This window comes from Bemisia tabaci, chromosome 1, assembly GCF_918797505.1.
Source record: "Bemisia tabaci chromosome 1, PGI_BMITA_v3".
In the NCBI taxonomy this organism is placed as follows: Eukaryota; Metazoa; Arthropoda; class Insecta; order Hemiptera; family Aleyrodidae; genus Bemisia; species Bemisia tabaci.
The window spans coordinates 48,473,611-48,488,827 of NC_092793.1; the positions used below are offsets into that span (position 1 = coordinate 48,473,611).

Here is a 15,217-nt window from a genome sequence, read left to right on the forward strand (position 1 = left end):
CTCGGTAAAATTATTGAACCTTCTCGGTAATTTTACTGGACCTTGGTAAAAACGCCAATATTTTTTATCGACTGTGGTAGTACTACCGAGATAAAATGGCAAAGTTACCGGGAATTGATTACCAATAAAAGTGGTATTCTTACTTGGAAAAAACAGTAAAAATACAGGTTTTTAGGTAAGCTTACCAGTCTGTCTTGATAAAATTACCAATAATTGGTAAAAAAATTGAGATGGTAAAGGTACCAACGGACTTTCGTAAAAACGCCGAGAATTTTGTTTTCAGTGAAAAGCCCCACAAATTTTTGCATGAGGAAGTCCGTTCAATCCGCAGATTCGCTTATACAGGATCCAATTATCAATACACGATCCGACGACAAGCGAATCAGACCCATTCTGCCGTAATGAGGAAGAACGTCGAATGAACCTTCATACGTTGCCAAATTTACTTCAATAAACCGAAATTTTTTGGGGAAACTTATCAATATTTTCCTCCACATTTTCCCAAGAATTTTTTCGCAGTTTGATCCTATCTGAAGATTTACAAGAGAACTATTCATGGCTTTCCTCAAAAATTAACGTTTTATCGACGGAAGTTTGGCAAGTATCGAATGTTCATACGGCGTTTTGCCTTAACACGGGAGCATTGTGCAAACGAATATGATCCTCCCCGCTCATCGCCGTAATGCTCGCCCAATTATGAGGTTCCCTTTCACGTATATCGTCACGGGTGTAACAAGTGGAATGCAATGACGTCATGCCTTGCCACCCAGTCGCGTCGACCCCTTAGCCGTATCCATCGTCTCTCTGTAACTTACTTTATCATTTTGCGTGGCTTCATTACATGTTACAGAGACTTGTAGCGTGTCATGTTCTGTCTCCTCACTCCGCGAGCCGCGTTTTGCTCCAGTTCGAGGGGTTCGGCGGGGGGGTGTGGGGCTGGGTGGGGGTCGGCACGGGGGAGCCGAGAGGCGGCCGCGCACCGGGAGCCAATGTCGTGGAAAATCAGACGCCTGTCGACGGAGCGTCAACGCAAAGTCAATAACGAAACAAGTCAATCTAGGTGCATTGATAATCGGCCAGGCCAGACGCAGGACTCTAATTGAATGGCATAAGAATATCTAGACAGGAAACGCCACTGGAGCATGAATGTGTATCGGACATTGGTACCGGCTTCGGAGTCGGGCGACGACGGTGCCCGACTTTGCTGGCAAAAACGGAGTCAGTATATTTTAGAGCCCCGCACTGTTTTCTTTCCCTAGAATGTAGAAGGTACTCTTGGAAATCAACGCCTTTATTCGTCTTAGGATGATAGATGTTCAGAGTTGAGTGATAGTTTTAGCGATCCTGGTCTAATTTGAAAAACTCGCCTGGCAAAATGCCCACTCCAATATTCATGAGTCATCATTTGGCGAAATTTTCACTCAACAAGTTGCCTATCGATCATTCGATGTTGATGCCTCATCATGAGGCAAAAAGTAGTGTTGACCTTCGACTTTAGTTTTTGCCGCACGCATTTACATTGCTCATATTCCTGAGTTTCGCGGTACTCTACAATACTTTATATGCTCTCTTAGCCCAACAACACGGAGAAAAAAACTTCGTGCGTGGGACCCGAAGTTTAGGTCATATGGATCTCTGAAGTTTTCGGATTGAGCATCTGAACACTTTAGGTCCAGCTGCTGAGGTTTGGATCACACATCTGAAACTTCAGTTCTTACATCTGAAGTACTTCAGTTTTCACATCCAAACAACTTCGGTTCTTACATCTGAAGTACTTCAGATGTAAGAACTGGAGTTTCAGATATGTGATCCGAACCTCGACAGCTAGACCTAAAGTGTGTATGAGCTCAATCCGAAAACTTCAAAGATCCATATGACCTAAACTTCGGGTCCCACGCACGAGGTTTTTTTCTCCGTGAAGGTATTCCAAAGTCTCCAGCATTGATATTCTTGCAGTCGTTTCGCCGTTAAACCCCCGACATCTCTATTAATTCCGGCATCTAATATTGCAGTTGAGCAGTTTGAGACATACTGCATGGTGAATTGCACGGGTGATTGATCACAGTGATCCTCGACGACTGTTTGGGGATTATTGGTTTTCCTTTATAATTTTTTTTTTTGAAGGTACATATAAATGCCCACGTTACTTTAGTAGGTCTGCATCCTTAATTTCTGACTCCACCCCTCAGTGATTTCTTTATGAGACCTGGCAACCCCGTATATCCGACCGTGCCTCCTGTTCGGGCCCACTCGAGCGATGCCTACCGGAGCCCTTGCGAATCGCGACCATTGCGTTTAATCCACCGCGATCGCGCTTTGAAAAGAAAATAGAAAAAAACCCGAGGAATAGCGTTTCGAGTTCAATAGCGCGGACTTTTTTCTGTTTATTGAATTTCGCGACCGGCTACGATTTAATCGGGGACAAGCGCGGGTGACCGAATTCCAAGACTCGCTCATTCCCGTCCAGTGTTGCTAGAACTTGACTGATCCACACGGTTCTTCGGGTGGAAGTTGGACGGTTCTCCACAAAATGGCAACGCTGTTTGCAGAATCGCGTCGTTTTCCGCGGATGCATGGGTTTCCTCGAGGCGAGGCGTTGCGTCGTGTCGCAGAATAGCATGCTTCTAGCGCTTTTGCGGTTTGGCGCGAAGTGGAGGCCAATTCCTCCTGACAAGGGCCAACGGATCTTGGAAACAATTCAAGGTCAAAATCAAAGCTGCTGGCAGGTAAAGTCTGGAATCGCATGAAATTTGTACCGATTCATTATCCTTTCTTTTATCGACTTCAACCGTCATGAAACTTTGGTAAAGAGCATTTCGACGGCGTAAGTCCGCAATCACATATCTCGTTTACGGTGTCTCAAAATCTCCGCCTCTATGTTATTCTTTTAAAAGAGAGCAAATCAACATCATCCCTTGAAATTTTCGCAGAATTTTCTTCGCACAGGCAGGGCCGGATTTAGGGGATGGGCACATGGGCCGCGGCCTATGGCGGCAAAATGTAGGGGGCGGCAAATTTTGCAATCTTTTTGATTGTAGGTACTAAAAAAAGAAGAAAAATCGGATTCAGAAAATAAATTAGAAACGAAAAAAGGCGACAAAATCTTTCATTTCCTGAGGGTACAATAATTTCTAATTTTGTCGTCTTTCGGTGATATAAGAGACAAAACCTTTAATTAGCCGAAATAAGAGAGAAACCAAACACGCACTTTGAACTTGAGCGGAGCGGCGCAGAGAGCATTGATTACGAGGACGTGAGATGAAAATAAGGAGAAGCCATCGGCGCGGTGGTCGGCATGTAACACACATTAGCGCCTACAAGACTGCATGAATACTTCACGCATTGCGTCAAACACACTGCGGTCAGCAGCAGTCGGCTTGAAACGCATAGCGCCTACAAGACTGCATGAATACTTCACGCATTGCGCCAAACACGGTGCGGTCGACGCACCGGCGGAAGTTAAAATTATTAAACCACATTTATGTTTGTTGTTTCATAATTTTTTCGTTCGTATGTTTTGAACGGAAGCCCTCGTCCAAACAGGGTTGGGTTTACGGAACTTAACTTTCGCGTAAAGTTCCGTGAACTTTTGTTAGTGTTGACAGGGCTCTCATAAAAAATGTGCCCAACACGAGTAAACGCGTCTCATACTGCCGTGCAACGCAAAAACGCCGTAAACGCCATTTTAAATTTTTTGGAAGCAATGTATCATAGCAGAAGAACTTGGGTACCTTGGGATAATTTTTTTACAGAATTCTTTTGCAGATACTGTCAAGAACTTAATGTTCGGGCCTTAGTCCCTACTTTTCCTTACTTGGATTGAAAACTACCGAGAGCGCGTGGGCCTGGCTTCAGCTCCCTTGAGCTGGGGTTCCTAACTGCACCGGGCTCGAGCCGGGGTCCCTATGCTGAAGCTGATGTTCACCGGGCAAACCGGGGTCCCATTTTCCGACCCCCCTCTCCCCCCATGTTTGGTTCCCCCCCTCTCCAAAATAATTTAACAGGGTTCGTAAGGTGGTCCCAAACATCCAAGCATCTGACGTCATTTTTATGGACAGGTCCTGATTTCCTAGCTGCCAGCGCGTTGATTTGCTATCGAGTCATCATATGTCTGTTCCGGATGAAGTAACCGTAACTCCCATAACATCCTCATTTCCGACGTGAACGTATTTACATCAAAAGGAACAGTCTCCATTGTGACTTGACCTCTGAGACCCATAAGAATACATGCATGACAGAGCTCATTCCATAATGGTTATACCTCTTTTTACCCCTAATACGTCCACATGATCTTCAACTGACAAGAGTAACGAGACGGATGTCACGCCGATATGAGCAGCTTAATTTGCCGGATCAGGCAATTCGCTGATTGCCGGGTGCACAATTGCGAGCGTGCGGCGCATTACACCTTACACCACTCGGAAGAAAGCGGTCAATTAGGCCACTCTAGATTTAACATGCTGTTGACGTAGTTCAGTCTCGTTGGTCAAATCACTTAAGAAAAAAAAAGCAGAAAATTTCCCGATCGTTCATAATGCAATCAATGCGATAAGTATAATAAACCATAAGTGACACAGAACTTCAGTGTTTATAGTGTGCCTGACTTTCGAAAATTTCATTCAAATACTTCACCATAAAAGTTTTTTACTGGTTTTATCTAAAAAGGATCTAGTTGATGTATAACTAGGTAGCCATTCTAGTTGTAACACGCCGTTGACAAAGTTCATTCTGATTAGTCAGAGTACAATCGCAAACAGTTTTATTTGACACAAAGGGATAATTTAAATGTGATTTTCTGTTTCAGGGGATACCAGCCACCACCTACCTGCATCACATATGATGCAATAAATCAAGCCTATCTTGATGCCAGAAAACGAATAGGTAAGGATGGTAAAATAATGTTTATACCTTAGCAAATTCATAGATGATACAGTGTCTCATGAACACAACTTGCAGAGTGGTTTGCCAACGATAAGCTCCAAGACTCAGAGACTCTATACGAGATTGTAGACTATATACTATATATCAGAGACTTTATACTTTATACCAGAAACTATATACTAAGCATATACCAGAGACTATATACCCACTATGCAGAGACTACATACCTGCTATGCACCAGAGACTATACACTACTTTTAGAGGCCCCACAGTGCTATCTTCACCACAGTGTGAAAGTATAATATTCAGGGGTCAACGCTCAATATCGTCTAATTATCGGCCAGTCCAGCACTTGTTTTAGCAAATCTAGTCTAATTTTTAAAAATTCACCCGGTGAAGTGCTTACCCCAACATTCATCAGTCAATTGGCGCAATTCATGCTCTACAAGTTGCAAACAAACCAGTTATCGCTAATCAAAAAATGGCGTTGTCCTAACTTTTGTATCACCCAATTACATTGCTTGGACTGTTAGTGCGCGGTTTCTGAAATATATTGGCTTTGGCACAGAGAAAAGATAGAGAAAACATTCTTAAATTTTTTGAATGGAGCTTGACATTCCTTTTCGTTCCTTAATGGGATCGTATCGTTCCATCACCATTATGTCTGTACACTAGAAAAAAAAACCAATTGGATCTAGAGTCCAGACTCTTGAAAACATTGACAATAAAAAATACTCTTGATTCAATCGGATTTTTGCTTGAATCAAAACAAAATCCGCTTAAATTAAGAGGCTTGGTTCTTATCCAATTGAATCAAGATTACTTCTTCTTGTCGATGTTTTTAAGAGCCTGGACTCTAGATTCCATGTGTTTTTTTTTCCGGTGTACATCTCAAAACCAATGCTTGCTGGCGCTGAGCGTTTGATCGAAAGCTGTCATGCCGAGTGAAAAAAACGCGTAACCAGGCCCGCCACATCCCATCTCGGGCCCTGGTACCAATTTTCTGGCCCGGGCCCCTAGCACGGGGGGGGGGGGGGGGGTCCGGGGGGCCTCCCCGGGAAATTTTTGAAATTTTAAATCTATTTGGACGCATTAAGAAGCTCTTATGATGGAGATTTTCCATCAATTTTTGCAGAATAATTACGCCTTTTTGTTTACTTTCAGCACCAAAAACTTTCGAATTGTTGCATTCAAAACATCTATAAATTTTTTTTTGAGGGGGCAGATGATAATTTTCAATTCTATGGGGAGCCGGGCCCCCCTGGACTCCCCTTTCGTACGTCCATGGCAAGGGAGTTAAGCCATTGAAGTCGAGGATGTCCAGAAAGGAGCCTCTTAGCATCCGACAACGGAAGAAAATGAAACACAGTTACTAAAAATATCATTCTACATATACTCAAAATCTTGAAAATCTCTAAAAAAGTAAGAAAAATTGTATAGTGCCCTAGCGTGTTTTTGAAACTTTATTCACCTTTTGCGGAATTTTTAGGGTAATTTTTTCACTTTTCCCTACGAGACAAGGGTTACACATGAATTCGTAGTGGTTTGTCACCTGCGTCACGGGCCCCTCGAGGGCCCGGGCCCCGGTATCGAGGACCCAGTATCCCCCCCCTTGTGGCGGGCCTGCGCGTAACCACGGGGGTTTTTCACCAGAGTTACGTGGTTTTTCATTAGCTGGTTAAAAATCAAGAAAGGCTCCGAGTCTGAAGTGGATAACCTGTGTCTTTGCATGTGCGGCGCTACCGCCAGATAATGATCAATCCATGCACCAATCGATCGGCCCGTGCGTACAGATTTATGCGCCACCCACGGGCACGTCAGCTTTGCCGCATTGTCCAATCAATTTCATTTGAATGCTTTAAAAATAAGGCATTCTATCTCGGTGCGGCAACTCCACGCACGTGCTTTTGCATGGAAGTGCACTCGCCTTAGAGTCAAACCACACGATCAGACATTATCTATCAATATCATCGCGGATACATTTAGCGATGGTGCCGATAAGTTTGTGACCTCAAACTTCCATGGGGGATAAATCGTACTGCACTGGAAAAAAAACATTGGATCTAGAGTCCAGACTCTTAAAAACATCGACAAGAAAAAATACTCTTGATTCAATCAGATTTAAGCTTAAATCAAGAACCAAGCCTCTTAATTTGAGCAGATTTCCTTTTGATTTAAGCTTAAATCGGATTGAATCAAGAGTCCTTTTTCTTGTCAATATTTTCAAGAATCTGGAATCTAGATCCAACGTATTTTTTTCCAGTGTGGTTTAAAATTATGAGCAAATATATATTTTTTTCGCCTGTAATGATTATTTGCAAATCCATAATTTTAAAAAAAAAAAGTGTTTTCCTTATCTTCTCCTTTTTTTCCTTTTTTTTATAAAAAAATGAAAATTCCCTTCGTGCTTTTGAGCTTTGTGTGTGTTTTTTCTCTCGAAGATTTTAGATATGGCTTAAATATTAATAGACTGGGATCAGAGAATTGTTTTATATTCATTAATTTTCTCTTTTAGGGTCAATGATCTTTCGATAAAACTGTCATAATTTATTATAATATAATAATAAATTAATCTGGGGCAAATACATTAATTACGTTTTGCTGTTATACAGCCGGTAGGGCGTGATGGAACTAATTTTTATCCGTGGGCTACATTGAGAAAAAAACTAAAGTTAAAATTTGCAGATTATTGGGGTCTCGTTTGTAATATGTTTTAAAAGTAACCGTCATCGTTAATCGTGGTATTTTTATTTTTGAATAATATGTTTACTAGCCTGGTAATAAAATTACCAACGTATCATATATAATAAATCATATATCATAAACATATAACCATAAATGGCCACGACTACACCATTTGTTGAGAGTTCTTCTGGAAGAACTTTGACCCCAGATATTTTTACCTACTCAAACGGCAACGGTGAAGTCTTATAGACGGCCTGGAGGGATCACTGTCACTGGGAATTGAATAAAAGTTTTCAATTTCTGTATAACATCAAGCCGCTGCATTAATCTATGAGCCATGGTATGTATTTGGAAGTATGCGTGCCAGGGACCAGCCTGGCAGAGAGAAGGTAGCTAAATCGCTGGTAAAGCGTATAAATATTCAACGTGTTTGCGGTTCGATTCTTTGCGGTGTACTCGTTTCACCTGGTGTGCTCCAGCAGCGATTATTTGAGCATCTAAACAGTTAATGGGCTTGAACAAACAGGTCTATCGGAAACTATGGCATAGCAACCCATAAGAGCTTGGCATAAGTAACCCCAAGTAGCATTTTTCAACGGAAAAAAATCGCGATTTGTTGCGATTTTGTCGGCGATAAAATCGCTAGGATCATCAACATGTGAGCGATTATCCTCGATCTTGTTGCAATAAAATCGCGATTTTATCGCCCGGCAATTTATCGCGATATTATCGCAACAAAAATCGCGATATATGGCGATTTAATCTCGATTTTATCGACGAAAATTGATCGCGATTTTATTGAGCAAAAAATTGCGATGCATAGCCATTTAATCACCATAAATCGCAATTTTTTATTCGATAATATTGCGATAAATTGCCAATATAATCGCGATAATCAACCGATAAAATCGCTATTTATCACGATCACTGCTACAATTGGGACTGGCAGTTTACGTACCCTTACGCGCTCAGTCACGAGAATTGCATGAAGTTATTTTTTTTAATTACTCCTAAATAATAATACTGTGTAAATGAAAAAATCGAATATGCGTAAGAAGACTCTGGCCATGTGTTGATTACTCTCCTTAAAATAAGTTTTTCATTCTGTCGGGTTCGCCTTCAAAAACTGTGATGGCAAAATGAGAGGCTTTGGAGCACGAATAGTTGCGCACAGTAGTTTTGACACTTCCGCTCTATCCTGGCAAGGAAGGAGGAACACACGTTCCTATGCTAACTGCGTGTGGCTCATTCTACCGAATATGCCTTCAAAAACTATGATGGCAAAATGAGTGGCTTTTGAGCACGAATATAGTTGCGCGCAGTGGCAGTAGTTTTGTCACTTTTACTGTGTCTCGGCAAGGAACACACGTTACTTTCCTCGTTGCGTTAGATTATGTTAGGTAAGGTTGGATTTATGGTTAGGTCTTGTCCATAGCATAAGTTATGCATGACCGAGATATCCAATTTTTTTCTCGGAAAATAATTTTGAAAAAAAGCCTGAAGTGAACGGTTCATACATACAGTTTTCGCTCTCCAACGATGGACATATGACAACATTGATTATCAGTAATCACCTCTTCTGCAGTGTCACGAAGCCACTTCAGTCTATTTTATTGGTGCATTAAACACCTATTACATTTCGCTTAATTGCAGCGGTCAGTACCTATCTCCTATCTCCCTACCAGTCCATGCGCTTTTTCACAGCTGCGTGGCTTTCGGTTGAATTGACGCATACTTGACGGAAGAAAATTGTCTTTGAAAAGCTTAACAAGCGGTATTACATTAAGGTGATTCGATAGACGCCATATTTTGTGTCAGAACGGCATGCGATATATTGCATCTATTAGTTCCGTTTTTTCGGCTACTCGTCATTTTTCTCGAATTTTGAGATCGTAATTCTATTGTCAAGAGACTGAAGAATTCACTTACCAATTTTGACAAATAAATTCAACGTATTGAATGCATGGTTTGTTCAGAGGAAAACTATCGCATTCGAGCGCAGTTTCGATATCAGTATCGAATGCGATCTTTTTCTTCTAAAACCATATAAAACCATGCCTTTATTAAGTTGAATTTGTTTGTCAAAATTGGTAAATGAATTATTTAGTCTCCTGTCCATGTCTCCTGTGTGTTAATAAAAAAATGACAAGTAGCTGGAACTAATCGATGCGATTTTTCGCATGTAGTTCTGACACAAAATGTAGCGTCCATCAAATCACATTAAGGATACGGGGAGATTGACAGCAATAATGACCCACTCTGCACTGATTGTGCAGAAGAAAGTTTGTTCAAATGAACCAAAGAACAATGCATCATGTCCCCTTGGAAATCCTTAGTTCGTGCCTACAAAAAATGCCGAAGGGAAAAACATTTCACTTACTGAACTTTCGAAAATACATATATTATTTGCTTTAAAACGGCGAAATGTGGATACCGACGGCTCAGGTAAAAAAATGTGTGATTTGTGATTGCAATAATACTTTGATAAGTTTTCCCAGGAAAAAAAGAGAGTATAGTAGAGTCTCGGTTATCCGCGCCTCGGTTATCCGCGATTCGGATTATCCGCGGTCTGTGGAGCGGAATTTTTTTTTTACTTTTTCTCTCTTGAAAGCGACCGGGACCGAACGGAGAAATTCTTCAAGAAATAAAGTTTAATTTGTTTAATAGGTTACGTTTATTGAATCTTAGTTAATAATTATATTTTTTTCTTATGCATGGGTAAAAGTCTTTACTGATTCCTTCAAAATACAGTCTTGCCGATGACTTCTTCCGGCCGTCTTTTGTAATTTCGGATTAACCGCGATTTTTGATTATCCGCGGTATCTCCGGTCCCAATTATCGCGGAAAATCGAGACTCTACTTTATAACAGGAAGTCGAAAACGAAGGCACGTGGTTTTGCACTTTGGTCATCGATACATCGACCAAGGTCGTTCGACGAGGATTCAAAATCGAAAATGCGAAATTCGCAACGGTGGCGCTCATTTCGGGTCGCAATCAAGATCCTCGCGTCAACGCGCAGACAATACGGCACAAGAACAAGCCCTGCTCGGGCAGGATTGCACAAAGCGGCTTGTAAATAACAATCAGCGCCCGGTTTTTAATCGGAATGTTTCCGTATCGAAACTTACTCAACGAAACACGGCTGCTAACAAGCGCCGCGCCGAGCCTTATCATCGAGCTCCAACTCCAAGCGGGGGCGAGAGCAATTAGTAAAAATTAAACTAGAGCCAAGAGCCGTGTTTGATTCGTGTTCCGTTTATCTGTCCAGGTTTCACCGAGCCCGTGGGGGAGTGGCGGCACCCCGACATCGCCACCGTCGGAGAAATACTCCTCGACATCACCGCCCAGCTCACCAGGACGTAAGTAAATTCCCTCCTCCTCTCCAAGTTCTTCGTTCCTTTCATATCCTGAAGTTGGACAACAGGTAAACACAGAGTGTCTCTCTGCCGTGCTAAGGAAGAACGCCGTATGAGCCATCAGACATTGTCAAATTTCCTTCGACAAATCACGAATTATTAGGGAAATCTGTGAATATTTTTCCTCCAATTTTTACAGAGTTTTGTTCGTAGTTTGGTTTGAAAATTCTGAAAATTTCAAAGAAAAATATTCATAACTTTCTTCAAAAATACATATTTTCAAAGGAGAAATTTAGAAACTCTCAAATGTTCATACGGCGCTGTTCCTTAGCACAGCAGCTGTGTAGATAGACATTACATTCATCCAGAGACAAGGAGAGACCTTCCATTGCTATCTTAGCAAAAGACTATAGTGACTACAGACTAGCGTCATTCGATATGATATCGTGCTCTTCGTTCAAAACAAAACAAACTTAACACAACGAAACCCTCATGAGTAAATTGTATTAATTTATCGAAATGTAGTCATTGACTGGTCATAAATCAATTAAAGACTCATTAAACACGCGAAATTCCGATTGTGATGGAGAAACACTTGGACGCATTTTACCACCGTGGGACAAGGGGTGCGAATCAGAAACGTGGTTCTGTATTTGTTTGCATTGGAACCAAGGATTCGATATTATATCGAATGACGTAGTCACTAAATCAGTCTATAGTTTTACTTTCGGGACTCCAACATTCAACTATGAACCTATATAGTAGGTGAATGTTGAGCAACGTTGTTAGGTATTTTGTTTTGCAAGCATACCAAAGTTTGGAAAACTTGTTTAGCTCATAATATCACCCAAGGCTCATCATCCACCTGGTATGACTGATGATGTCTTATGATAATCCATTAGGAAGTGTTGAATCTTCGAGAGTAAAGAATTCCATTTGTAGTTAAGAGTTTTGAGAAGGGTCTCTCTTTGTCTCTGGTATGACAGTTATGGCACCGGGGGATCCACTTCTGACTGGCTCTTTTATCTTATGCCCTATGAGACCCTTAAGGTGGAAAATGGCGGGCATTACATGCAGATGATTTAAAAGAGCCATCAATTTAGCTGTTCATTTGACGTAAGGAGACTCAGGTTTTTGTTTTTTGTAGCCTAGAAAGTGGACAAAAACATATTATTTTTTTATACTTGTGAGTTGGGTGTAAAAATTCTAATGGTCCCCTCCGTATCCCATATGAAATTTTGACGGGAATTCAAGCTGATGGTGATGGATTCTTACCCTGTCTGTCAGCCCATTCCCTCCCAATTTTTGGGCTTTTGTTTGGCGCCGCTATGAAGAAACTTTGCTCATCCGTTGAGCAACACGCTGATTTGGAACTCAGCGATGAAATTAAATGGTGGGAGGGAAATAGGTTTACTGACATGAATAGGCATTTCTTTTGGCGGGTCCGTCCTGGTTCGCATCGATTGTTCCCTGCGCTTCCTTTCGTTCTCGGTGGCTTCGTGGCTTGATCCATGTCCCCTATCCATTGTTGCCAAATATCAATAAAAAATTTGCAATTTTCCCCATATGATTCCATGGAAAAATTTCACGTATTATCGCTGGACCTAGCAACCTTGCCCTTGCTCCATGATCAGATTTGATGGCTTACGTGTCCAAGTCCTGCCTCTCACAACAGCTTAATCAGACCTTCAAACGTTGCAAGATTGGAATTATTGAACGTTGAAAATATCAGCTCTTCTCTTATCAGGGGTCACTCATAAATCATCGTGGTCCCGACAAAAGAACGTAACTTCATCTCAACATTGCCAAATCGCCATTTGTTAATTGTATCTTATATTAGGAAACTATTTTAGGCATTATTGACAAAAATTTCAACGAATTTTCTCTTTACAATAATTACGCGCAAAAATCAGCAAAGTTTTGGACAGAGACTACAAACTTATATCCTTATTAGAAAAGTGAACTGTTTGAGTCAAATTTGTAATTTTGGGATGTAGTTACGCACCTTCGTAGTTAGTCTGGGAAATGACTAAATGATTTCTTGGAGTCAACTGCGCATGGATATAGCATATTCATCAGTAATTATTTGAAATAATAAACATAAATATAATGTTACTTTTGGGCACATGCCATGCAAACGGACAGCTTATCTTTCATCGCCAAATATGAATTCAAAATGGAACTGAATTTAAGAGCAAAAATACTATTATTTCTCAGCGTTTCCTTTTTTAAATTAAAGGATTAGGTATACAAGATTCTTAAATACAGTCCTGTTTCATTTGATTCCTAGTGTGATAATCATCTTTTTTCAGATCGGCTAGCAAAAGGTCTACTCTATTTACAAAGTATAAAAAATTCAAAATTTGCAGATTGCGAACTAGCACTGTCAGACTCATCCCTTGTGCGAAAGCGTCGCGCCCGTTACGAAGCAAATTTTGACGTGACGGGTATTACAATAGCTACGCAGGTCATCGTGTATAGATTAAGAAGATAAAATGGACTTAAAAATAGTTGCCAATTACGGCAATATAATTCAAATTTTTTAGGGAGCTTGTTTACTGAAATAAGTCTATATTGAGAATGGTGTGGCAACATAAATAGAGACTTTCATTCTCCTATTTTTTCTCTTTTTTTTTGAATGAGGGTTTATTCATCTTGCTAACCAATCATTTGGGCTTGTCTTATAATCGTGGTTGATGGTGTCACCTGTTTGAATGCTGATATGGCGAATGTCAAAGACCTAGACCGTTAAAAAAATTTGAGTGAAATCCAAAGTGCATTTTAAACCAGACCCTATTTTTCCACCACAAAACCCGAGTGTAGACATGAGTGCCAAACTAAATCTATTCTTTTTGTGGATATTTTTTGTGGAACTTTTAGAGCGTGAAATTTTTAGAGAATATTCTGCCAACAGAGGAGAAAAACCAAAAGAGTTTTCAAGAAATTGCGTTGGCTAGTTTTCGAAAGAAATCTAAAATTATAAAAGGAAGTCTACAATGTTGCAAACGGAGATGAGTTGTCTCTTTGACCATGTCGATATGTAATTCCTAAAGAAAAATAAAATTATAGTGCCTTTCTGCAAAATGTAGTTCAATTGAGGATCTTTTATTGCATGGTCTTCGCCAAAGTCTAAGACTTGATCTCAACATTTTTGTCCATGAATGCTCTCAGGTACGGGCTGAGTCGGGATGACATAGAAAAAGGACTGCCTCAAATCGACACTTCGCGGACTCTCATCCAAGAGATCTGTCCCCCGATTTTCTCCACCGTAGAGTGTCGACCAGGGAAGTACAGGCGGTTGGACGGACTCTGCAACAACGTCAACAATCCTACTTGGGGCGCCACCAATGCTCCTTACACCAGGTTTGTACATTGACTGTAAGATCCCTTTAATCTGATTTCGTTGAAACAATGAACAATAATACGTGTATGGTATGGTGAAAAACAGGTGCCCATGACGAAAGCCTTTGTGGGACCGAAAAAAGAAAGTGCTCGAAAAAACTCTTCGTCTGACTGCTTTTGGATAAAGCTGAAAGAAAATCAACTTTGGACATCGAACTATACTTTTATTATGCGATGCAATCTCCAAACGGAACCCAATTTTTATAAGATAATCATGAAAAAATGGTTTGCTACGCAGGAAACCTGTTATTGAGGGCTTTTAATTTTCTACCAAATTTAAAAAAAAAAGAAAGCCGTGTATGCAACTGTCCTTAATGTTTTCATTTTGGGTTTTCCCTGCAAAGTATTTCCATGGAGAATCATGTTGAATTGAAATAAACAACACCATTTTTTTACCATTTCAAGAGGGGGAAATATTTTCTGATCAACTGTCCCTTAAAACTTTTATTTCGCCTTAATCATTTACATTATTTAATGACAAATCAAGTAAAATGAAACTGAAAACGAAATTGATCCTAAAGACCGAATGAGGTATTTTTTTCTCTTGGGTCGAGCCGTTTAAAAAGCCCTCAAGAGATCTGTCTCGTTTACACGATTCAAAAGTGACGACCGTCACCGGTTGCAGAACCCCGCGACGGACTAACCACCCGCAACTCGCGGCGATACAATGCAAATTCGCAGGCCGTAAATGGCGAGTGAAATTTGCAAATTACATTCACTTTCAAATGTTATAACAAGTTGCACCCGTGTTGGTGAACGCGGGCGCGGGGCTGGCGCGAATTACGTGTGTCACCTTCGAAGCACAACACAAACACACAGACAGAAGTGCCTCCATTTAAGAGCCGTGCGCGGTGCATTCAGCATGTGAGTCGTGCCATTCAATCTAATCCGG

The 15,217-nt window shown here is 40.9% G+C and overlaps 1 protein-coding gene across 1 annotated transcript in view; it reads left to right on the top strand.

Moving 5' to 3' along the window:
• Nucleotides 1–15,217, top strand: part of LOC109038926 (peroxidase) — an 89,299-nt gene that overhangs the window by 47,838 nt on the left and 26,244 nt on the right. Inside the window, exons 3-5 of the mRNA XM_019054198.2 lie at nt 4,805–4,881; nt 10,836–10,926; nt 14,095–14,286. Of these exons, the coding sequence (XP_018909743.2) occupies nt 4,805–4,881; nt 10,836–10,926; nt 14,095–14,286 (360 nt within the window). The remainder of the gene's footprint in view (nt 1–4,804; nt 4,882–10,835; nt 10,927–14,094; nt 14,287–15,217) is intronic.